This window comes from Dama dama, chromosome 10 (assembly GCF_033118175.1).
Source record: "Dama dama isolate Ldn47 chromosome 10, ASM3311817v1, whole genome shotgun sequence".
In the NCBI taxonomy this organism is placed as follows: domain Eukaryota; kingdom Metazoa; phylum Chordata; class Mammalia; order Artiodactyla; family Cervidae; genus Dama; species Dama dama.
The window spans coordinates 20,681,280-20,708,118 of record NC_083690.1 but is presented as its reverse complement, the minus strand read 5'-3'; the positions used below and the strand labels follow the sequence as shown (position 1 = coordinate 20,708,118).

At 38.9% G+C, this 26,839-nt stretch overlaps 1 protein-coding gene across 1 annotated transcript in view; it reads right to left on the bottom strand.

Annotated features, from left to right (window-relative positions):
* The window catches only part of LOC133063215 (phospholipid-transporting ATPase ABCA3-like), a 215,743-nt gene that overhangs the window by 14,780 nt on the left and 174,124 nt on the right, over positions 1 to 26,839 (bottom strand). Inside the window, exons 26-28 of the mRNA XM_061152338.1 lie at positions 11,883 to 12,070; positions 11,264 to 11,434; positions 10,671 to 10,861 (exon numbers count right to left, since the gene is read on the bottom strand). Of these exons, the coding sequence (XP_061008321.1) occupies positions 10,671 to 10,861; positions 11,264 to 11,434; positions 11,883 to 12,070 (550 nt within the window). The remainder of the gene's footprint in view (positions 1 to 10,670; positions 10,862 to 11,263; positions 11,435 to 11,882; positions 12,071 to 26,839) is intronic.

Genomic DNA, 26,839 nt, shown 5'->3' with positions numbered 1-26,839 from the left:
GTATTTTTGTTTTGTTTGTTGTTTAGATGAGGCATCCTGCACAGGGCGCTACTGGTGGTTGGGTGATCCTGGGTCTTGTATTCAAGTGGTTTCCTTTGTGTGAGTTCTCACTATTTGATACTCCCTAGGGTTAGTTCTTTGGTAGTCTAGGGTCTTGGAGTCAGGGCTCCTACTTCAAAGGCTCAGGGTTTGACCTCTGGTCAGGAACAAAGATTCCACAAGTGGTTTGTTATGGCATTAAATGAGATTAAAACAAATATCCAAAAATGAGAAACCAAAGATGAACCCCAGACAAATGGCAGTTACAAAATCAGGCAAATAATAATTAAAATAATGGAATATGCACATATACATATACACCCATGAACAAAGTGAAAACAGTCCAACCAAAATAAAGTACAGTAGATTGACCCAGCAAACAAAGTAAATCAAAAATTACATTTACCAGTTAAGAACAGAACTAACTAAAGCACAAACTGGAAACCAAAACTAAAGCAAAGTGCCAAGTGGGGAATAAAGCAATGAAAACAAAACTAGCAAACATGTTGAGAGGAAAAGAAAGGAAGAAAAGAAAGAAAGAATAGACATGCGAAGTTAAATAGAGGTAGATGAAGAAGATTTATATATATCAAAGATTAGCTGCATGGGGAAAAGAACAGTAGGAAAGCCAAACAAAGGAATAAATGTAGAAAATATATTATAGGCTTTTAAAAAATTAAAAATTAAAATTCTAAAAAAGAGAAAAGAGAAAAAATAGAAGAAAAAAAAAAAAAAAGGAAAACTCCACAGAACTGCAAAAGCCCAACGTAGAGGCAGAGGTTTATAGCAACAATAAATAGTGTGACTGAATATACACGTATACATATACACCCATAAGCAAAATCAAAACAGTCCAACAAAAATAAAGTACAATAGATCGACCTGGTGAACAAAGGAAAACAAAAATTATATCTACCAGAACAAAACCTGTGAGGCTGTCACGGCTAACGCCATGGCAGGCAGCCTAGATTAGGAGTAGGCCTGGTTTCCCGGGGTAACATAATAATCAGGCCTCCTGGAGCCAGCCAGTCAACATATGCCTAGCCAGAGAAAAGGGAACCTATCAGGGGAAAGCTGAAAGCCCCACGTTGAGCCAACAAAAATTACCTTGCAACTGTGTAACCAATCAGCTTGCGCCAACTACCCACTGTGTAACCAATCCGATTGCGCCAACTACCTGCTGCTTATTTTGACCTAATAAATACCCGAGAGAACTGGGGCTCGGGGCCTTTTGTCCTCACACACCTGGTGAGGGCGGGAGGCCCTGGCTGGAATCAGTAATAAATTCCCCTATTGCGAGTTGCATTGTTTCGAGGAGTCTTCTTTCCCGACCGGGGACTCGGACTACGGGCAGAACAAACTAAAGCACAAACTGGAAAACAAAACTAAAGCAAGGGGCCAATTGGGAAATAAAGCAATGGAAATAAAACTAACAAAGTGTTGAGCGGAAAGGAAAGAGAGAAAAGAAAAGTAGAATAGATATGCAAAGTTAAATAGAGGTAGATAAAGAAGATTTATATACATTAAAGATTAACTGCAAGGGGAGAAGAACAGTAGGAAAAGCAGCCAAAGGAATAAATGTAGAAAAAATAACAATAGGTTTAAAAATTAAAAATTAAAATTAAAAAAAATAGAAAAAGGAAAACTCCACAGAACTGCAAAAGCCCAATGCAGAGGCAGAGGTTTATAACAGCAATAAAGTGTGGCTGAGGGGAAAAACAGCTCAAAAGCTTAATTAGATTTCATAGTGCCAATAAACTCGACAACTACAACAGGGTTGGGGGGAGAAAAAAAAAAAGCAAAAAAAAGCCAAAAGACTACAGAGCAAGTCAAAACATAAGAATAATAAATGTTTTTCTTGAGTCACTGCTGTCAGAGTCCTTTCCCTCCCTGGGAGTCACAGTTCACACCTCGCTAGGAGGCCCTCCAATACTGTGCTGACCTCTGGACCTGCTGTGGGGGCATCTCAGACTCTAACCTGGTCCTTCTCCTGTGTGTTCTTGCCTCCAATGTCCAAAGCTGTCAGAAGTACTGTGTTTTCTTTTGTGGGAGCTCTCAATGACCTTATATATATTCCATAGACACAGACTCTGCCTAGTTGGTCGTGTGGATTTAATCTGCAGCTTGTACAGCTGGTGAGAAGGTTTTGGGTCTTCTTCCTTAGCCACACTGCCCCTGGGTTTCACTTGTGGTTTTATTTCCACCTCTGCATGTGGGTCGTCCACTGGGGTTCTCTTCTGAGGCTGCCCTGGAGGACTTGGGTTTGCCCCTGTGAGGTCAGGTGTGGAGGTGGTGCTGCTGCTTGGGTTTCAGGGGTTCTGGCAGCACCAGGTACTCAGGGGGGTTGGCAGCTAGGGCAGCAGGATATACAGTGCTCTAGAAAGGTATGGCAACCAGTATTGGCCAATACGCTCCAGTATGCTTGTCTGGAGAACCGCTCCCCCCCGCCCCACCCCCAACAGAGAAGCCTGGCAGGCCACAGTCTACAGGGTCACAAAGAGTTGGACACTACTGAAGTGACCCTGCGCGCATAGGTGCAGGACTTTTTTGGCCTGCGGCACCTCTGTCCCAGAGAGAGTTGAGCTTAAAGGTGGCGCAGCTGCTTGGCTTGTGAGGATCCTGGCGGCGCCAAGTGTGCAGGGACACGGACTGCCTCTGCCTCAGGAGTCACGGCACTATCAGAGTCTTTTTTTCTAGCTTCTTGTAGCTGGTGATCAGAAAGCCTCTTTGGCCAGTCTTTGTCAGCAGTTCCACCCGTTTAGGCACTTAGAGGGCGCCCTTGCCTGGGGTCCTTCTCTGTTGCTCAGTGCATCAGACACATAGAGGGGCGCCCCTGACTGGGGTCCTACTCCGGAGATTGGTATGTCAGGCCCTTAACGGGACACCCTGGGTGGTGTCCTACTCTGTAGTTCAGCGCATTAGTCACTTAAAGGGGCACCCTGGGTGGAGCCCTACTCTGTAGTTCAGTGCATCAGGCATTTGACCGGCCAGCCTCTCTGTTGTTCAGCTGCTGATGCTGGCATGTGGGGAGAGAGAGGCAATAGTGATGGCTCCACCCACTACGCGTGACTCAGCAGTATCGCCTTGCTTCCATGGCTGCCTGGCTTTCCTGCACAGGCATTTCCCACCACAATCTCCTCCCTCACCTCCCCTTGACACGTCTCTCCAAGTCAACAGCAGTCCTTGCCCTGGGATTGCTCCACACTCCCCAAACTAGCGCCCAGCTGCCGCGCCTTCCAGGGGACCCTCGTCCCTGTCCTGGGTATGTACTGCTATGGCAGAGGCTGTCTGATTCTCATTGCCTTTAGGCTGCCACTGATAAGCTTTCACTCTCAGCCTTAAATGTTTATCCTCTGACTCAGACAATTGCACTGATGTGGGGATCGGACCCCTGTTTCAGTTCCCCCACCCACCCAGGGCAGGTCCAGTCCTATTAACACATCTGTTTCTCCCCCTAGTTTCCTCATCCTACTGAGTTTTGAGTGGCTCTTATATATTCTTTCCCTGTGGTCAGGTACTCCTGTCTGCTCTCAGCTGCTGTTCTGCATGCACTTTTGTGTCTGAAGGTGTATTCCTGATGTATTCATAGAGAGAGATGTACTCCATGTCCACCTACTCCTCTGCCATCTTGTTCTCGATCTTGGTTTTTTGAATGCTGAGTTTTAAGCCAGCTTTTTCACTCTCCTCTTTCACCCTCATCAAGAAGCTCTTTAGTTCCTCTTCATTCTGTGCCATAAGGGTGGTGCTAGCTTTGTATCTAAGGTTATTGATATTTCTCCCTGCAATGTTGATTCCAGCTTGTGCTTCATCCACCTGTCATTTTGCATGATGTACTATGCATAGAATTTAAATAAGCAGGGTGACAATATACAGCCTTGATGTACTCCTTTCTCAATTTTTAACCAGTCCATTGTTCCATGTCTGGTTTTAACTGTTGCTTCTTGACCTACATACAGGTTTTGCAGGAGGCAGGTAAGGTGGTCTGGTATTCCCATCACTTTAAGAATTTTCCACAGTTTGTGGTGATCTACACAGTCAAAGGTTTTTAGCATAGTTAATGAAGCAGAAGTAGATGTTTTTCTGGAACTTTCTAGCTTTTATAATGATCAAATGGATGTTGGCAATTTCATCTCTGGTTCTTCTGCCTTTTCTAAATCCAGCTTGAACATCTGGAAATTCTCATTTCACATACTATTGAAGCCTAGCTTGAAGGATTTTGAGCATTACTTTGCTAGCATGTGAAATGAGTGAAACTGTATGGTAGTTTAAAAGTCTGTTCTGTACATCTGTGTCTCTTTTTCTGTTTTGCATATAGGGTTATCGTTATCATCTTTCTAAATTCTATATATATGTGTTAGTATACTGTATTGGTCTTTATCTTTCTGGCTTACTTCATTCTGTATAATGGGCTCCAGTTTCATCCACCTCATTAGAACTGATTCAAATGAATTCTTTTCAATGGCTGAGTAATATTCCATGGTGTATATGTACCACAGCTTCCTTATCCACTTGTCTGCTGATGGGCATCTAGGTTGCTTCCATGTCCTGGCTATTATAAACAGAACACCACAGTTCAAAAGCATCAATTCTTTGGTGCTCAGTTTTCTTTATAGTTCAACTTTCACATCCATACATGACTACTGGAAAAACTATAGCTTTGACAAGAAGGACCTTTATTGGCAAAGTAATGTCTCTGCTTTTTAATATCCTGTCTAGGTTGGTTATAACTTTTCTTCCAAGGAGCAAGCATCTTTTAATTTCATGGCTGCAATCACCATCTGCAGTGATTTTGGAGTCCCCCAAAATAAAGTCTGTCACTGTTTCCATTGTTTCCCCATCTATTTGCCATGAAGTGATGGGACCATATGCCATGATCTTAGTTTTCCGAATGTTGAGTTTTAAGCCAACTTTTTCACTCTCCTCTTTCACTTTCATCAAGAGGCTCTTTAGTTCTTCTTCACTTTCTACCATAAGTGTGGTGTCATCTGCATATCTGAGGTTATTGATATTTCTCCTGGTAGTCTTGATTCCAGCTTGGGCTTCATTCAGTACAGCATTTCTCGTGATGTACTCTGAATATAAGTTAAATCAGCAGGGTGACAAGATATAGCCTTGATGTACTTCTTTCACAATTTGGAACCAGTCTATTGTTCAATGTCCAGTTCTAACTGTTGCTTCTTGACCTGCATACAGATTTCTCAGGAGGCAGGTCAGGTGGTCTGGTATTCCCATCTCTTTCAGAATTTTCCACAGTTTGTTGTGATCCACACAGTCAAAAGCTTTGGCATAGTCACTAAAGCAGGAATAGATGTTTTTCTGGAACTCTCTTCCTTTTTTGATGATCCAATGGATGTTGGTAATTTGATCTCTGGTTCCTCTGCCTTTTCTAAATCCAGCCTGAACATCTGGAAGTTCTCAATTCACATACTGTTGAAGCCTGGCCTGGAGAATTTTGAGCATTACTCTGCTAGTGTGTGAGATGAGTACAATTGTGTGGTAGTTTGAACATTCTTTGGCATTGCCTTTCTTTGGGATTGGAATGAAAACAGACGTTTTCCAGCCCTGTGGCCACTGCTGTTTTCCAAATTTGCTGGCATATTGAGTGCAGCACTTTCACAGCATCATCTTTTGGGATTTGAAATAGCTCAACTGGAATTCCATCACCTCCACTAGATTTGTCCGTAGTGATGCTTTCTAGGGCCCACTTGACTTTGCACTACAGGATGTCTGGCTCTAGGGGAGTGATCACACCATCATGACTAGCTGGGTCATGAAGATCTTTTTTTGTATAGTTCTTCTGTGTATTTTTGCCACCTCTTCTTAATATCTTCTGCTTCTGTTAGGTTCATACCATTTCTGTTTTTTATTGTGCCCATCTTTGCATGAAATGTTCCTTTGCTATCTCTAATTTTCTTGAAGTGATCTCTAGTCTTTCCCAATCTATTGTTTTCCTTTATTTCTTTGCATTGATCATTGAGGAAGGCTTTGTTATCTTTCCTTGCTATTCTTTGGAACTCTGCATTCCAATGAGTATATCTGTCCTTTTCTTCTTTACCTTTCACTTCTCTTCTCTTCTCAGCTATTTGTAAGGCCTCCTCAGACAACCATTTTGCCTTTATGCATTCTTATTTTGGGGGATGGTCTTGATCACTGCCTCCTGTACAATGTCAAGAACCTCCATCCATAGTTCTTCAGGCACTCTGTGTATCAGATCTAATCCCTTGAATCTAGTTGTCACTTCCACTGTATAATCATAAGGGATTTGATTTAGGTCATACCTGAATGGCCTAGTGGTTTTTCCATACTTTTTCACTTTAAGTCTGAATTTGGCAATAAGGAGTTAATGATCTGAGCCACAGTCAGCTCCCGGTCTTGTTTTTGCTGACTGTATAGAGCTTCTCCATTTTGGCTGCAAAGAATATAATCAATCTGATTTTGGTATTGACCATCTGGTGATGTCCATGTGTAGAGTCTTCTCTTGCATTGTTGGAAGAAGGTGTTTGCTATGACCAGTGCGTTCTCGTGGCCAAACTTTGTTAGCCTTTGTCCTGCTTCATTCTGTACTCCAAGGCCAAATTTGCCTGTTACTCCAGTTATTTCTTGACTTCCTATTTTTGCATTTCAGTTCCCTATAATGAAAAAGGCATCTTTTTTGGGTGTTAGTTCTAGAAGGTCTTGTCGGTCTTCACAAACCGTTCAACTTCAGCTTCTTCAGCATTATTGCCCAGGGTGGAGACTTCGATTACTGTAATATTGAATGGTTTGCCTTGGAAACAAACAGAGATCATCCTGTCATTTTTGAGATTGCATCCAACTACTGCATTTGGGACTCTTTTGTTGACTATGAGGGCTAGTTCATTTCTTCTAAGGGATTCTTGCCCACAGTAGTAGATATAATGGTCATCTGAGTTAAATTCACCCATTCCAGTCCATTTTAGTTTGCTGATCCCTAAAATATCAATGTTCACTCTTGCCATCTCCTGTTTGACCACTTCCAATTTACCTTGATTCATGGACCTAACATTCCAGGTTCCTATGCAATATTGCTTGTTACAGCATTGGACTTTACTAATCAAATCCAGTCAGCATCACCAGTCACATCCACAACTGGGTGTTGTTTTTGCTTTGCCTTCATGTCTTCATTCTTTCTGGGGTTATTTCTCCACTGATCCTCAGGAGCATATTGGGCACCTACCAACTCGGGGAGTTCATCTTTCAGTGTCCTATCTTTTTGCCTTTTCATACTATTCATGCGGTTCTCAAGGCAAGAATACTGAAATGGTTTGCCCTTTCCTTCTACAGTGGACCATGTTTTCCCCTCTAGCTCAGTGGTTCTTTCCTCAGCTGTATCCAGTCTACTGAAATCCATCAAAGTCATTCTTCATTTCTGTTAGATTTTTGATCTCTAGCATTTCTTCTTGGTCCTTTCTTAGGATTTGCACTTGTCTGCCTACATTGCTCATTTGTTCCTGAATGCTGTCTACTTTGTCCATTATAGCCCTTGGTATATCAGTTACAGTTGTTTTCAATTACAGGACTGATAATTCAAACATCCTTGTCATATCTGGTTCTAACATTGCTCTATGTCTTCAAACTGTGTTTTCTGCTTTTTTGGTGTGCTTTGTCATTTTTTTTTTTTTTTTTGATAGCCAGACTTCCTGGGAAGGAGGATGGCTGTAAATAGGCCTTTTTTAATGTGGTGATGAGGCTTCCCTGATGGCTTAGTGGTAAAAAAATCTGCATGCCAAAGCAGCAGACATGGGTTCTATCCCTGGGTCTGGAATATCCCCTGGAGAAGGAAATGGCAGTCCACTCCAGTATTCTTGCGTGGGGAATCCCATAGACAGAGAAGTATGGCAAGCTACAGTCCATGGGTTTGCAAAGAGTTGGACACAACTTAGTGATTAAACAACAACAACAAATCTGGTGACGAGTTGTTGGGGAGAGGAAGTTTATATCTCAATTCAGTGTATATCTCAATTCAGTGAGCACATGCTTCTGCACTGTGAACTTTACAAGTGTTTTTCAGTTATTTCTCCTCTCTTTTGTGGAGCAAGATGGCTAAGAGTTGGCTGGGACCTCTCTGAGGTCATTTAGGCTCTGATAATACTCTAGAACCTTGTCAAGGTCCTGGAGGTAAATATCACAATATGTAGGAAATCTCCATAAATGGCCCCTCTGGAGTGGTTACCCTTTACAGGTGTCCACACAGTCCTTGCAGGAATTCAATTGCAATTCAGGTTTTTCCAGCTTGGCACTGGTTGCCCTTGGACTTTCTGCTAGACATTTTCTGATATGGTAATCCGTGATTCCCTGTATTTGCCTATCTGTCCAATACTGGCTGCAGTGGTTTGCCCTTACTTCTTTTTCAGATTCTAGAGGATTTGCTGATTTTTCAGTGTGTTCAACTTTTTACTTGTTATTAGGACGGAATGTCAATTTTTAACCTTCTTACATTCTGGGCTGGCAACTAAAGCATTTGTTCATTTTTGAAGGTCCTTGCTTAGTGGGAATCTTAGATTAAGCTTCTCACACTGCAGTGGGTCAAAAGTTATATTAGTACTGGTACTGGAATTTGTTTCAGGGAAAACCAATTTTTGCATTTTATGATTGTCTCTATCAGGTTTTAGCTTGATAATTTTTTTCTGTTCTGTTTTGGTTCTTTGAATATTTTTTCTCCCTTTTTTCTGAGTCTAAGCAAATAATTAAAGGCATATTTACTTTATGTTTTCCAGTATGTATTTTTATTTTAATAGTGGTACATTTCTGAGAGAATAATCTGTCATGCTGTAGAAAGAGGAACTATTTTCTTTGTGGCCTTTTAAAAAAATGAATGATGTCTTAAATTCTTTGCCACTAAAGGGAAGCATTTAATTGAAATAATCCTCTAATTTCTAGAGATAATTTTAGGCTGAAATGTATATTTAAGTTGCCTTTCACATGTTACAGTTCTTTGTTTTTTCCTTTTCTGGATAATCTTTATGCATAGGTCCCATACATAAAGGGACCATCCTTTTGATTTTGTTATCTTTAAACGGGGAAGTTTTATTTGAAATAGCTAATTTGCTCAAGGATAGCATGGGGAAAGGTTGCCAATTCAGTAACTTTCCATATGTAGTTTCACATCCAAGCTATTGTGTTCATCACCTTCTTTAAGACAAGTTTGGCCTCAGTTTTTTGTGTCCTCTCTCACTGTCAAGTTAAATAGGATATTGGAATGGCTCATAGTATATATAAATATATGCTTCTGTGTGGTTAATTATCGTCAACACAGCATACAAAAAGTGCTCCACAAATCTTTCCATATGAATGAAAGTCTAAATGAACATTCAGCTGGCCTGATGGACATACTTATTAGAATATTCTAATATAATTAATACTAAATTAATGATCTTTCCTACATTATGGTTCTTCCTCTCTAATTGATCATTCCCCCCTCCGCCTACCTCTTTCTCTCTCTCTCTCTCTATATATATATATATATACATATATATATGCTGCTGCTGCTACTAAGTCGCTTCAGTCATGTCCGACTCTGTGCGACCCCAGAGACGGCAGCCCACCAGGCTCCCCCGTCCCTGGGATTCTCCAGGCAAGAACCCTAGCGTGGGTTGCCATTTCCTTCTCCAATGCATGCATGCATGCTGAGTCACTTCAGTCGTGTCTGACTCTGTGCGACCCTATGGACAGCAGCCCGCCAGGCTCCTCCGTCCACAGGATTCTCTAGGCAAGAATATTGGAGTGGGTTGCCATTTCCTTCTCCAATGCATGAAAGTGAAAAGTGAAAGTCAGGTCACTCCTCGTGTCCGACTCTTAGCGACCCCATGGACTGCAGCCTACCAGGCTCCTCCAGCCATGGGATTTTCCAGGCAAGAGTACTGGAGTGGGGTGCCATTGCCTTCTCTTCTCTCTCTCTCTCTATATATATATATATTCATTTCCTATAATTTCTTCCTCTCCATTCTTACTGTCACTTCCTTAGTGCAGGCCAATACCATTTATTGCTTCATCATTGTTATAGACTCTGTGCTTTTAAACATGCATCCTAACCATCTGGCTACCACACTGTTGAAAGAGTGATCATTCAAGTTAAAGACTACAAATAAAATACTGAGAGTACAAATAAATAGAAGCTGGCTATAAATTTGTTTATCATGGGCACAGAGAGGCACTTGCTGAAATTAGCACACAAAGGCTGAATAAATTTTTATGTCAAACATCCAGTTCATTTCCTTCAAAGAAGAAAAGGAGATTTGCATTTCATAAGCATTGCCTGACTCAGTAACCAGGGAATGGCAGAGGAACGATGCTCAAAGAGAAGGGAGACTTTAAAAATTATCAAGGATAAAAAATAGAGCCTTAACTTAAATAATTTAACTCTAAACGAATAAACTTGAATGGATTTATCTTACTGGCTAATTCCTACAAGAGACTGGTGAGAACCTCTGTTATTTTGAGAAAGCTTCTTAGCATAATCAGGGATAAATTCATAGAAAAATTATTTCTAAAGGGGCCTAATATAAAAGCTCAATAAACATCAATTACTCATGGAAAAAAGTTATTGAGTACATGCAGCAGAACAACATATGTGACTTAAAACAATTTTCACAAGTAAGCCCTATCTACATTACCTGGGAAATTTATCTCAATGAATTCTTTGAACTCCTCTAGTTTATCTTCATTATCATCAATGTTAATCTTTGCTGTCAGAGTATATATATTACCGAACTTGTTCTTGAGGTGACGTGGGCTGCCTAGGCACCTGAACTGCCCCTTTACCATGATGGCCAGCCTGGTACAAAGGGCCTCACATTCTTCCATGCTAGAGGCACAAAGGATATATGGATGAAGAGACTCCCTCTCAGAAGCAAAACTTTATATTTCAAAACAGAGCTATGATTATAAGGTAACACTCATAGTAAGAAGGCTTTATATTGCAAGTGATCATTACTATGACCATATTTGGAAAGAAGAGATTAAAAAATTCAAAGCAGTTGATTTCTAAATTTACAAGAGAAACACTTCCCTGACTTCCTATCTTCTACCAAGTCTGGATTTCAGAACTTAACTGAGTATTCTAGATTTTCCCCAGGAATCAGCATTTGCTCACAGTCCCACTTATGCACTTCACGTACTTAGACAAGTTCACTGACATATCCTTGACTCAAACTAATTCTCTCTTATACACTTCTGACTCTCACCCAAGTCTCCTAATGGGTCATACCTGTGGGAAGATATGATGATAGCTTTGCCACTATTACATATCCATGTAACTGTGTCCCACATATGGCGCCTGGCTACTGGGTCCATGCCAGTAGATGGTTCATCCAGGAAAATAACTGAGGACTTTCCCATTAGGGCAATAGCAGTATTCAATTTACGTTTGTTTCCTCCACTTTATTGTCAAAGAAGGAGAGAGAAAGTGGAGGAGAAAGAAGAAATAAGATTATCGTTAATTCAACAGAATTAGCTCATATATCCACAATGCTGTGTATATACCAACTCATTTTCATTGAAATGACTTTTGGGGGGGTATGCTTTTCAGCATCATTATTGGTAAAATATTTTTGTTTTGAGGAGATAAATAACCATAGGGATACAGGAATGAATGTGTTGTTTTTGAAATGCAAAGGCTACAGATCATGTCTGCAAAAGATTAACTTCATACAAATGTGATCTGCCTTATTTCTGATATCTGAACCCTGACAGGAAGTAAGGCTACGTCACAGTCATTGCTTCCGTGTGACAGAGTTGTCAGGTTGAGTTTACAGCCATTCATGCTATACAGCAGAAATACAGATGGGCAGTAGGCAGCTTAATAAATAAGCAGCATAATGTCTCACCTGTATGTGCAGACCAGCTTGTCAGCATGGGTTTCCATGTGCACTGAATGCAGAAAGGTTTCCACATACATGCCGATGTCTGGCTCAGGAACACCCCGCAGCCTGGCGTACATGATCAGCACTTCCCGACCTGTCATGTGGCTCAACATGGGGTCAGATTGAGGACAATAGCCAATTCTGGACCTAATCTGAATTAAGAGGGTAATTCACAAGCAATAAACCTAAGTCGATTATTCCATTGAACATACAGTAACACGGATGAGAGAGAAAACCTGAAGTTTCTAGCCCATGCTAGCAAGAAGATGTGATACCCTTAGAGCTCCGAGTAAGAATTATTTCTTTTTCAGTCTAAAGAAACTTTACACCTGGAACCCACTGTAGTAAAATGGAATACTAATATCCCTCACTGGAATTTTCAGTACATATCTATTGTGCACTACAATGCACCCAAGATAACTCTTTGTTAGATGAAATTGCCTATTCAAATATCACCAGGAAAGAGCCATTCTATTAAGTCTATTAAAATAATGTATAGAATTTCACTTCCAGTAGTAGCCAGTAACTTCTATTAAGCCAACTATCCCACAGATGAAAATTATCATATACATTATATATATATCTTCTATGGGCTTCCCTGGTGGCTCAGATGGTAAAGAATCTGCCTGCAATGTGGGAGATCCAGGTTCAATCCCTGGGTTGGGAAGATCCTATGGAGAAGGAAATGGCTACCCACTCCAGTGTTCTTGCCTGGAGAATTCCATGGACAAAGAAGCCTGGTGGGCTACTGTCCATGGGGCCACAAAGAGTCAGACATGACTGAGCGACTAACACATATCCTTATATATTGAGTTGGCCAAAATGTTCATTCAGGTTTTTCCATACCATCTTACAGGAAAACCCAAACAAACTTTTTGACCAACTCTATATATATAAACACAAGAATAAATAATTTAGCTATATTAAACTAAAATGCTGCTGTACAACAAAGGAAACCATCAATAAAATGAAAGGGCAACCTACCAAATGGAACAAAATATTTGCGAATTATATACCTGATAAGGGGTTAATGTCCAACATATAAAAGAACTCATACAACTCAACATCAAAAAGACAAACAATCTGATTTAAAAAATGGGCATAGCAGGTTGGATGCATGAGACAAATGCTCAGGGCTGGTGCACTGGGAAGACCCAGAGGGATGGGATGGGGAGGGAGGCGGGAGGGGGGATCAGGATGGGAAACACGTGTAAATCCATGGCTGATTCATGTCAATGTATGGCAAAAACCAGTACAATACTGTAAAGTAATTAGCCTTCAACTAATAAAAATAAATGAAAAAAAATGGGCATAGGACCTGAATAGACATTTTTCCAAAGGAGATGTGCAGATGGCCAACAGGTACCTGAAAAGGTTCTCAACATCATTAATCATTTAGGGAAATGCAAATTAAAACCACAATAAGTTTTCACCTCACACCGGTTTTTTTTTTTTTTCCAATACTTTCAAAGTTCATTTATTTGTGATTTCAATATCCTTTTTTTTTTTTTTCCAGTGGGTTTTGTCATACCACCTCACACCTGTTAAAATGACTATTATCCAAAAGATAAGAGATAACAAATGCTGGTGAGGATGTGGAGAAAAAGTAACTCTTGTGCAGTGTTGGTGAAATGTGAACTGGTGTAGCCACTATTGAAAACAGCATGGAGATTAAAAAATAGAAGTATCATATGACTCAGCAGTTCCACTTCTGGGTAGGGAGAAAATGAAGGAAGGAAATAAAAATCCTCCCTAACTCAAAAAGATATCTGTACCCCTACATTCAATGCAGCATTATTTACAATAGCCAAGACATAGAAACAACCTGTCTGTTGATAGATGAATGGATAAAGAAGGTGTGGTTTATCTATACAATGGAATATTACTTTAGCCATAAAAGAATCTTATTTTATTTTACTTCATTGAAGAATAAATCTTTGAACCTTTCTCAGAAATTATGATTGTTTCAGTTTTTTCTATTCTATTTCTTCTGAGGTCAGTTTTAATAATTTGTATGTAACTAGGAAATTAGTTTTATTAAATATTTAAATTTTATTTGCATGGAGTTGAATCAAGTACTTTGTGTTTCTTATAATTTCAATGTATTTACGTTCCCTCTCTTTTTTAATAAGTTCATCCAGTTCTTTATTTTTACAAAGTTCTAGTTGTTTTGACTTATTGGTTAGTTGGCTGTATGTTTTTATATATTAATTTATATACTTGTCTGCATTTATACTTTTATATGCTTTCCTTCCATTAATTTTTTTCTGAGACAGGTGTTTATAAGCTGTTTGTTTTTATTCTTTTTAAAATTTAAATGCATATATATAAGATTATTTTTTATTCAATTGTAATCAGAGAATATATATTTTTATACTTGGAAATACTGTTTTTCAAATCTATGGCATAAAAATATTCATGCTCATAAATGAATTATTTTTGAAAGATGTAGAATTTGATATATATCAATCATGTTTACCATATTGACTATTGACTATGTTGCTTATGTATTTTTTGTCTGTATTTAGTTTCTACTGACATGGTCTGTCTTAGACTAAAAGAAGAGAATTAAACATTTCATATATTGGGTTGGCCAAAAAGTTCCTTCTTTTTTTTAAAGTAAAAGTATTTTTCATTTTTACCAAGAACTTTATTGGACAATGTATTCACCAATTTGTTCCACTACCTTCTGTTATTTTTCAAGCAACTTCATAATTCCATCTTCCCAAACTTTTAATTTTTTTGAGCAAAGAACCTTTCCAGGTGCCTTTTACAGTCTCCCAGGGACTTGAAATTTTTTCCATTAAAAGAATTTTGTAAAGACTGAAATAAATGAAAATCTGAAACTGCAAAGTCTAGCGAATACCATGGGTGAATCAGAACTTCCCAGCCAAGCTATAACCACTAGTTTTTGCTAGTTATCAAAGAAACGTGTGGTCTTGTATTATCCTGATGGAAGGTTATGCATTTTCTGTTGCCTAATTCTGGATGTCTTTCATGGAGTTCTGCCCTCAGTTGGTCTAATTGGAAAAAGAATTTTTTTGGAATTAATCACTTGATTTCTCAAAAGGAGCTCATAATAGAGTACTCCCTTCCAATCCCACCATACACACATCATCTTCTTTACATCAAGACCAGCCTTTGGTGAGGTTGGTGGTGGTTTATTTCACTTGCCCCAGATCTCTTCTAGTCCACATTATTGTACAGTATCCATTTTTCATCATCTGTCACAATTTGTTTTATTTTTATTATTTTTTTTTTACTTTTTCCCCCCCTTTATTTATTTATTTATTTTTTCAGTGGGTTTTGTCATACATTGATTTGAATCAGCCATGGATTTACACGTATTCCCCATCCCGACCCCCCCTCCAACCTCCCTCTCCACCCGATTCCTCTGGGTCTTCCCAGTGCACCAGGCCCGAGCACTTGTCTCAGGCATCCCACCTGGGCTGGTGATCTGTTTCACCCTACATAATATACATGCTGTTCTTTCGAAACATCCCACCCTCACCTTCTCCCACAGAGTTCAAAAGTCTGTTCTGTACTTCTGTGTCTCTTTTTCTGTTTTGCATATAGGGTTGTCGTTACCATCTTTCTAAATTCCATATATATGTGTTAGTATGCTGTAATGTTCTTTATCTTTCTGGCTTACTTCACTCTGTATAAGGGGCTCCAGTTTCATCCATCTCATTAGAACTGGTTCAAATGAATTCTTTTTAACGGCTGAGTAATAGTCCATGGTGTATATGTACCACAGCTTCCTTATCCATTCATCTGCTGATGGGCATCTAGGTTGCTTGCATGTCCTGGCTATTATAAACAGTGCTGCAATGAACATTGGGGTGCACGTGTCTCTTTCAGATCTGGTTTCCTCAGTGTGTATGCCCAGAAGTGGGATTGCTGGGTCATATGGCAGTTCTATTTCCAGTTTTTTAAGAAATCTCCACACTGTTTTCCATAGTGGCTGTACTAGTTTGCATTCCCACCAACAGTGTAAGAGGGTTCCCTTTTCTCCACACCCTCTCCAGCATTTATTGCTTGTAGACTTTTGGATAGCAGCCATCCTGACTGGCGTGTAATGGTACCTCATTGTGGTTTTGATTTGCATTTCTCTGAAAATGAGTGATGTTGAGCATCTTTTCATGTGTTTGTTAGCCATCTGTATGTCTTCTTTGGAGAAATGTCTGTTTAGTTCTTTGGCCCATTTTTTGATTGGGTCATTTATTTTTCTGGAATTGAGCTTCAAGAGTTGCTTGTATATTTTTGAGACTAATCCTTTGTCTGTTTCTTCATTTGCTATTATTTCCTCCCAATCTGAGGGCTGTTTTTTCACCTTATTTATAGTTTCCTTTGTTGTGCAAAAGCTTTTAAGTTTCATTAGGTCCCATTTGTTTAGTTTTGCTTTTATTTCCAATATTCTGGGAGGTGGGTCATAGAGGATCTTGCTGTGGTTTATGTCGGAGAGTGTTTTGCCTATGTTCTCCTCTAGGAGTTTTATAGTTTCTGGTCTTACATTTAGATCTTTAATCCATTTTGAGTTTATTTTTGTGTATGGTGTTAGAAAGTGTTCTAGTTTCATTCTTTTACAAGTGGTTGACCAGTTTTCCCAGCACCACTTGTTAAAGAGGTTGTCTTTTTTCCATTGTATATCCTTGCCTCCTTTGTCAAAGATAAGGTGTCCATAGGTTCGTGGATTTATCTCTGGGCTTTCTATTCTGTTCCATTGATCTATATTTCTATCTTTGTGCCAGTACCATACTGTCTTGATGACTGTGGCTTTGTAGTAGAGTCTGAAGTCAGGCAGGTTGATTCCTCCAGTTCCATTCTTCTTTCTCAAGATTACTTTGGCTATTCGAGGTTTTTTGTATTTCCATACAAATTGTGAAATTATTTGTTCTAGTTCTGTGAAAAATACCGTTGGTAGCTTGATAGGGATTGCATTGAATCTATAGATTGCTTTGGGTAGAATAGCCATTTTGACAATATTGATTCTTCCAATCCATGAGCATGGTATGTTTCTCCATCTGTTTGTGTCCTCTTTGATTTCTTTCATCAGTGTTTTATAGTTTTCTATGTATAGGTCTTTTGTTTCTTTAGGTAGATATACTCCTAAGTATCTTATTCTTTTTGTTGCAATGGTGAATGGTATTGTTTCCTTAATTTCTCTTTCTTTTTTTTCATTGTTAGTATATAGGAATGCAAGGGATTTTTGTGTGTTAATTTTATATCGTGCAACTTTACTATATTCATTGATTAGCTCTAGTAATTTTCTGGAAGAGTCTTTAGGGTTTTCTATGTAGAGGATCATGTCATCTGCAAACAGCGAGAGTTTCACTTCTTCTTTTCCTATCTGGATTCCTTTTATTTCTTTTTCTGCCCTGATTGCTGTGGCCAAAACTTCCAACACTATGTTGAATAGTAGTGGTGAGAGTGGGCACCCTTGTCTTGTTCCTGATTTTAGGGGAAATGCTTTCAATTTTTCACCATTGAGGGTGATGCTTGCTGTGGGTTTGTCATATATAGCTTTTATTATGTTGAGGTATGTTCCTTCTATTCCTGCTTTCTGGAGAGTTTTAATCATAAATGGGTGTTGAATTTTGTCAAAGGCTTTCTCTGCATCTATTGAGATAATCATATGGTTTTTATCTTTCAATTTGTTCATGTGGTGTATTACATTGATTGATTTGCGGATATTAAAGAATCCTTGCATTCCTGGGATAAAGCCCACTTGGTCGTGGTGTATGATTTTTAAAATATGTTGTTGGATTCTGTTCGCTAGAATTTTGTTAAGGAATTTTATCTATGTTCATCAGTGATATTGGCCTGTAGTTTTCTTTTTTTGTGGCATCTTTGTCTGGTTTTGGAATTAGGGTGATGTTGGCCTCATAGAATGAGTTTGGAAGTTTACCTTCCTCTGCAATTTTCTGGAAGAGTTTGAGTAAGATAGGTGTTAGCTCTTCTCTAAATTTTTGGTAGAATTCAGCTGTGAAGCCATCTGGTCCTGGGCTTTTGTTTGCTGGAAGATTTTTGATTACAGTTTTGATTTCCTTGCTTGTGATGGGTCTGTTAAGATCTTCTATTTCTTCCTGGTTCAGTTTTGGAAGGTTATACTTTTCTAAGAATTTGTCCATTTCATCCAAGTTGTCCATTTTATTGGCACAGAGCTGCTGGTAGTAGTCTCTTATGATCCTTTGTATTTCAGTGTTGTCTGTTGTGATCTCTCCATTTTCATTTCTAATTTTGTTAATCTGGTTCTTCTCTCTTTGTTTCTTAATGAGTCTTGCTAATGGTTTGTCAATTTTGTTTATTTTTTCAAAAAACCAGCTTTTAGCTTTGTTGATTTTTGCTATGGTCTCTTTAGTTTCTTTTGCATTTATTTCTGCCCTAATTTTTAAGATTTCTTTCCTTTTGCTAACTCTGGGGTTCTTCATTTCTTCCTTCTCTAATTGCTTTAGGTGTAGAGTTAGGTTATTTATTTGGTTTTTTTCTTGTTTCTTGACGTAAGCCTGTAATGCTATGAACCTTCCCCTTAGCACTGCTTTTACAGTGTCCCATAGGTTTTGGGTTGTTGTGTTTTCATTTTCATTCATTTCTATACATATTTTGATTTCTTTTTTAATTTCTTCTATGATTTGTTGGTTATTCAGAAGCGTGTTATTTAGCCTTCATATGTTTGAATTTTTAACAATTTTCTTCCTGTAATTGAGATCTAATCTTACTGCACTGTGGTCAGAAAAGATGACTGGAATGATTTCAATTTTTTTGAATTTTCCAAGACCAGATTTATGGCCCAGGATGTGATCTATTCTGGAGAAGGTTCCGTATGCACTTGAGAAAAAGGTGAAGTTGATTGTTTTGGGGTGAAATGTCCTATAGATATCAATTAGGTCTAGCTGGTCCATTATGTCATTTAAGGTTTGTGTTTCCTTGTTAATTTTCTGTTTAGTTGATCTATCCATAGTTGTGAGTGGGGTATTAAAGTCTCCCACTATTATTGTGTTACTATTAATTTCCTCTTTCATAATCGTTAGCGTTTGCCGTACATATTGCGGTGCTCCTATGTTGGGTGCATATATATTTATAATTGTTATATCTTCTTCTTGGATTGATCCTTTGATCATTATGTAGTGTCCTTCTTTGTCTCTTTTCACACCCTTTATTTGAAAGTCTATTTTATCTGATATGAGTATTGCGAGTCCTGCTTTCTTTTGGTCTCCGTTTGCGTGAAATATTTTTTTCCAGCCCTTCACTTTTAGTCTGTATGTGTCTCTTGCTTTGAGGTGGGTCTCTTGTAGACAGCATATATAAGGGTCTTGTTTTTGTATCCATTCAGCCAATCTTTGTCTTTTGTTTGGGGCATTCAACCCATTTACATTTAAGGTAATTATTGATAGGTGTGGTCCCGTTGCCATTTACTTTGTTGTTTTGGGTTCACATTTATACAACCTTTCTGTGTTTCCTGTCTAGAGAAGATCCTTTAGCATTTGTTGAAGAGCTGGTTTGGTGGTGCTGAATTCTCTCAGCTTTTGTTTGTCTGTAAAGCTTTTGAATTCTCCTTCATATCTGAATGAGATCCTTGCTGGGTACAGTAATCTAGGTTGTAGGTTATTTTCTTTCATTACTTTCAGTATGTCCTGCCATTCCCTTCTGGCCTGGAGGGTTTCTATTGATAGATCAGCTGTTATCCTTATGGGAATCCCTTTGTGTGTTATTTGTTGTTTCTCCCTTGCTGCTTTTAATATTTGTTCTTTGTGTTTGATCTTTGTTAATTTGATTAATATGTCATCTGTCACAATTTGTTTTAAAAGCAAAACGTCTTCATTACATTTTGGTAGAGAATCACATGCAGAAATATGATCAAGAAGTTTTTTTTTTTTTTTTTTGCTTAACTTACATATAACCCAAACATCAAAGCAATTAGTATAATCAAGCTGGTGGGAATGATTTTCAACACTTAATTTTGTTATTTTGAGTATGTTGGCTATATCCCCCATGGTACACATTGATTGTTCTCAATTAATGTCTTGATTTGATTGCTATCAACTTCAACTGGCCTACCCGACTATGGACCATTGTCCATGAGAGATCTTCAGTATGAAACTTTGCAAACCACTTCTGACACTTAAAAAAAAAAACTCTAGAAGGCTTTTATTATCTCTGCCCAGGGAGATAAAAAGGACTTAATTATTTTCTGTAAAGGGGAAGATTCCCATTAAAATTAAGTTGTTTTGTCACAGGAGGCAAAGATATCAGACTACGTCTGGTGCAAAATTCTATAGTTTTGCTAATTTGCCAGGAGATATAATTTATTTTCATTTAAGATTTTTACTGCAATCATGTTTCCATGTTGCAACATAGTTTTTGTAATTTTCACAATTTTTCCTGGTTGTTTTTTCTCTCTTCAATCTTTATTTTTCCTTAATGTACATATTTCATTGAAGTATAGTTGATTTACAGTGCTTCAAGTACACAGCAAGGTGATTCAGCCAGACATATACACATTTATTATTTTCCAGATTTTCTCCATTATAGGCTACTAGAAGATATTGACTATATTTCCCTGTGCTATACAGTAAATGTTTGTTGCTTGTTGCTTGTCTATTTTTTAAATTAGAAATCTAGCATTCTATTTATACAAAGTCAAACAAGTCATGTCAAATGTCAAAACTTTTTAGTAAAAAATTTGTAAGTTTTCTAAAATATATGTATATTATACATACTATTTATATATATGTAAACAAAAGCTTTTATACTACACTTGGTAAAGGTTTGAGAAGGAACATTAAAAAAAAAAGAGAAGAGATGAAGAAATTGGAAAACAAACTAAACAAAACAGAATATGAAATAGAAAAAGTGAAACAAACTAGGTAAAAGTAAAAGATCATCATATAGTCCAGTTGTTTTTCAATATGATTACTAATTAGAAACATATCTGAAGATTTGGAGAAAAAAAAATTGTATTTTTCAAAAGTTCCAAGTGATATGCATCTGGATTTCAAGAAGTGATTATAGGTTTTTCTATTAAATCATAGTTTTGGTTTATATAACATTCTACTATTTTTTTCTATTGACCAGTCATGATACAATGGTAAGTGAGTAATAGTAGCACAATCACAATAGTAAAAAATGTTTATCAGTTTTCACAATCAATAGCCAGATGAAAAATAAAAGACAATTATAATTGCAAACCACAATGGGAACGTGATTAACCTAACAATATAAAATAATTACATACAATTTAGGGGGGTGTCAAGCAGTGATGTGGTAAGTGGAAATGCATACATGCACATGTTTTCATGTACATATGTCTTTTGGTTGGTGCATCTAATCCATTTACATTTAAGGTAATTATCCATGTGTATGACCCTATTACTGTTTTCTTAATTGTTTTGGATTTATTTTCTGTAGATCTTTTCCTTCTTTTGTGTTTCCTGACTAGAGAAGTTCCTCCAGCATTGGTTGTAAAGCTGGTTTCAGTTCAGTTCAGTCCCTCAGTCATGTCCAACTCTTTGCGACCCCATGGACAGCAGCATGCCAGGCTTCCCTGTCCATCACCAACTCCCGGAGCTTGCTCAAACTTTTGTCCATCGAGTCAGTGATGCTATCCAGCCATCTCATCCTCTGTCGTCCCCTTCTACTCCTGTCTTCAATCTTTCTCAGTGTGGTGCTGAATTCTCTTAACTTTTGCTTTTCTGAACAGCTGTTGATTTCTCCATCAAATCTGAATGAGAGTCTTGCTGGGTAGAGTATTCTTGGTTGTTGGTTCTTCCCATTCATCAGTTTAAATATATCATGCTATTCCCTTCTGGCTTGTAGAGTTTCTGTCAAGAAATTAGCTTGTAATCTGATGGGAGTTCCCTTGTATGTATGTCATTTGTCGTTTTCTCCTTGTTCCTTTCAATATTTTATCTTTGTCCCTAATTTTTGTCAGTTTGATTACCATGTGTCTTGGTATGGTCCTCCTTGGATTTATCTTTCCTGGGACTCTCTGTGCTTCCTGGACTTGGTTGATTATTTCCTTTCCCATGTTAGGGAAGTTTTCAGCTATTATTATCTCTTCAAATATTTTCTCAGGTCCTTTCTCTCTCTTTTCCTTCTGGGACCTCTATAATGGCAATGTTGGCGCATTTAGTGTTGTTCCAGAAGTCTCTTAGGCTGTCTTCACTTCTTTTCACTTAAAAAAAAAATTCTGTACTGCAGAATTGATTTCCACTATTCTGTCCTTCAGGTCATTTATCCATTCTGCCTCACTTATTGAGTTATTGATTCCTTTGAGTGTATTATTCATCTCTGTTTGTTCTTTAGTCCTTGTAGGTATTTGGTAAACATTTCTTGCATCTTCTCCATTGTTTTCCTGCGATCTGGATAATCTTCAACACCGTTATTCTGAATTTTTTTTTTTTTTTCTGGAAGATTGCCTATCTTCTCTTCATTTATTTATTTTTCTTGGATTTTATCTTGTCCCTTCATCTGGGATGTAACTTTCTGCTTTTTCATCCGGATTAACTTTCTGTAATATGGTTTTTGTTCTAGCCTCTGTGGGATGATGGTTCTTCTGCTTCTTCTGTCTGCCCTCTGATGGAGGAGGCTAAGAGAGTTGTGTAAGCTTCCTGATGGGAGGGACTGGCAGTGGTAAAAACTGGTCTTGCTCTGGTGAACAGGGCTTGGCCAGTGAAACTTTAATTCAATTATCTGCTGATTGGTGGGGTTGTTCTCTCTCCCTGGTAGTTTTTAGGCCTGAGGCGACCCAGCCCTTGGGTCTAGGGCTCTATGGTCAGGTTAATGGTGAACTCCAAGAGGGTTTATGCCAAGGGGACCTTTCCAGACTGCTGCCACCAGTGCGCCTGTCCCTGTGGTGAGCCCCTGCTGACCCATGCCTCCACAGGAGACCCTTCAACAAGGTAGTTTTGTTTTAGTCCCTTGTGGAGTCACTGTTCCTTTCCTCTGGGCCTTGGTGCATGCAAGATTATGTCTGTGCTCTTCACTTAAGACTGGAGTCTTATTTCCCCCAGTCAAATGGAAGTCCTATAATCAAATCCCACTGGCCTTCACAGTCAGATTCCCTGGGATTCCCAGTTCCTTTGTTAAAACCCCAGGCTGGGAAGCCTGGTGTAGGGTTCAGAAACTTCGCAACAGTGGGAGAACTTCTTTTGTATTAATGTTCTCTGGTTTGTGGGTTACCCACCCAGTGGGTATGGGATTTGACTTTTATCGTGATTGTGCCCTTCCTACCAACCTGCTGTGGCCTATTCTTTGTCTTTTGATGTAGTGTATATTTTTTGGTGGGTTCCATCATCCTACTGGAGCTTCCCAGGTAGTGCTAGTTGTAAAGAATCCACCTGTCAATGCAGGAGACACGAGAGACTTGGGTGATTCTGGTTCGATCCCTGGGTCAGGAAGATCACCTGAAGAAGGGAATGGTACCCCACTCCAGTAATTTTGCCTGAAAAATCCCATGGACAGAGGTGTCTGGCAGTCTACAGTCCATCTGACCACAAAGAGTAGACACGACTGAGCAATGCACTATGCTGGAGCCAGAACAGGTGAAATAACTCAATGTGTAACCAAAAGAAACTATGAGCCATACCATGCAAGGCCACTCAAGATGGAAAGGTCATGGTGGAGAGTTCTGACAAAATGTGGTCAACTGGAGAAGGGATTGGCAACCCCCTTCAGCATTCTTGCCTTGAGAACCCCATGAACAGTGTGAAAAGGCAAAAAGATAGGACACTGAAAGATGAGCCTGCAGGTCAGTAGGTGTCCAATATGTTACTGGGGAAGAACTGAGAAATATCTCCAAAAAGAATGAAGAAGCTTTGAACCAAGGAGGAAACGAAACCCAGTTTTAGATACGTCTGGTGGTAAAGGTAAATACGATGCTGTAAAGAACAGTATTGCATAGGAGCCTGGAATATCAGGTCCATGAATGAAAGTAAATTGGATGTGGTCAAAGAGATGGCAAGTGTAACATTGACATTTTAGAAATCAGTGAACTAAAATGGATGGGAATGGGTGATTTAAATTCAAATGACCATTATATCTACTACTGTAGGCAAGAATCCCTTAGAAGAAATGGAGTAGCCCTCATAGTCAACAAGAGTCCAAAACACAGTGTTTGGGTGCAATCTCAAAAAAGGACAGAATGATCTTGGTTCATTTCCAAGGCAAACCACTCAACATCACAGTAACCCAAGTGTATGCCCCACCACTAATGTCAAAGAAGTTGAAGTTAAACAGTTCTATGAAGATCTACAAGACCTTCTAGAACTAACAGCAAAAAAAGATGTCCTTTTCATCATAGGGGACTGGAATGCAAAAATAGGAAGTTAAGAGACACCTGGAGTAACAGGCAAGTTTGGCCTTGGAGTACAAAATGAAGCAAACCAAAGGCTAACGAGTTTTGCCAAGAGAACACCCTCATCATAGCAAATACCCACTTACAACTACATAAGAGATGACTCTATACATGGACATCAGATGGCCAATACAAAAATGGCCAATACAAAAATCAGATTGATTTTATTCTTTGCTGCTGATAATGGAGAAGATTTCTATGGTCAGCCATAAAAAGACTGGAAGCTGACTGTGGTCTAAGATCATGAGCTCCTTATTGCAAAATTCAGACTTACATTGAAGAAAGTTGGGAAAACCACTAGGTCATTCAGGTATGACATAAATCAAATCTCTTATGATTACACTGTGGAAGTGACAAAAGCATTCAAGGGCTTAGATCTGATAAACAGAGTGCCTGAAGAATTATGGATGGAGGTTCATAATATTGTATAAGAGGTTGTAACCAAAACCATCTCTAAGAAAAAGAAATGCAAGAAGGCACAATGGTTGTCTGAGAATGCCTTAGAAAAATCCGTGAAAAGAAGAGAAGCAAAAGGCAAAGGAGAAAAGGAAAGATATATGCATCTGAATGCAGAGTGCAAAAGAATAGCAAGGAGAGACAAGAAAGCCTTCTTAAGTGAACAATGCAATGAAATAGAGGAAAACAATAGAATGGGAAAGACTAGTGATCTCTTCAAGAAAATTAGAGATATTAAGGGAAAATTTCATGCAAAGATGGGCACAATAAAGGACAGAAACAGTAAGGAACTAACAGAAGCGGAAGAGATTAAGAAGAGGTGGCAAGAATACACAGAAGAACTATACAAGAAAGGTCTTAATGACCCAGATAACCATGATGGTGCTGTCATTTACCTAGAACCAGACACCCTGGAGTGCAAAGTCAAGTGGGCCTTTGGAAGCATTACTATTGAACAAAGTTAGTGGAGGTGATGGGATTCCAGCTGAGCTGCTTCAAATCTGAAAAGATGATGCTGTGAAAGTGCTGTACTCAATATGCCAGCAAATTTGGAAAACTGAGCAGTGGCCACAGGACTGAAAAAGGTCAGTTTTCATTCTAATCCCAAAGAAGGGCAATGCCAAAAAATGTTCAAACTACCCCACAATTGCACTCATCTCACAAGCTAGCAAGGTAATGCTCAAAATCCTTCAAGCTAGGATTCAGCAGTAGGTGAACTAAGAACTTCCAGATGTACAAGCTGTGTATAGAAAAGACAGAGGAACCAGAGATGAAATTGCCAACATCCACTGGATATTAGAAAATGCAAGGGAGTTCTGGAAAAACATCTACTTCTGCTTCATTGACTATGCTAAAGACTTTGACCATGGATCACAACAAGCTTTGGTAAACTCATAAAGAGATGGGAATACCGGACCACCTTACCTGCCTCCTGAGAAATCTGTATGCAGGTCAAGAGGCAGCAGTGAGATGTGGACATGGAACAGCAGTCTGGCTCAAAACTGGGAAAAGGATATGTCAAGGCTGTATATTGTCACTTTGCTTATTTAATTTATATGAAGAGTACATCATGCAAAATGCCGGGCTGGATGAATCACAAGCTGGAATCAAGACTGTTGGGAGAAATATGAATAACCTCAGACATGCAGATGATACCACCCTAATGACAAAAAGTGAAGAGGAACTAAAGAACCTCTTGATGAAGGTGAAAGAGGAGCCTGAAAAAGCTGGCTTGAAACTCAACATTAAAAACCTAAGATCATGGCATCTGGTCACATCACTTCAAGTCAAATAGATGGGGAAAAAGTGCAAACAGTGACAGACTTTGTCTTTTCTTGGGCTCCAAATCACTGCAGGCATGACTGCAGCCATGAAATTAAAAGACTCTTGCTCTTTGGAAGAAAAACTATGACAAACTTAGACAGAATATTAAAAAGCAGAGACATCACTTTTCTGACAAAGACCCGCGTAGTGAAAGCTGTGGTTTTTCCAGTAGTCATGTAATGATGTGAGAGTTGGACCATAAAGAAGGCTAAGTGCCAAACGATTGATGCTTTTGAACTGTGGTGTTGGAGAAGACTTTTGAGAGTCCCTTAGACAACAAGGAGGTCAAACTAGTCAATCCTAAAGGAAATCAACCCTGAATATTCATTGGTGAGATTGATGCTTCAGGTGAAGCTCAAATACTTTGGCCACATGATACGAAGAGCTGACTCTTTGGAAAAAGACGCTGATGCTGGGAAAGACTGAGGGAAGGAGGAGAAGGTGGTGACAGAGGATGAGATGCTTGGATGACATCACCAATTGAATGGACATGAGTTTGAGCAAACTCCAGGAGATAGTGAAGGACAGGGAAGTCTGGCATACTGCAGCCCATGGGGTGGCAAAGAGTCAGACATGACCGAGTGGCTGAACAACAACAAAGCATTCTCCTGTCGATGGTTGTTCAACAGCTAGTTGTTGTTTTTTTTTTTTTGTGTGTGCTCTGGCAGGGGAAGATGAGTGCACTTCCTTTCACTCTGCCATAATGAACCAGGAGCCCTGACACATTTGATCAATCACAGCACTTCATACACTGCACAAATCTTTTCTTGCATTTCAGTAGTGTTTT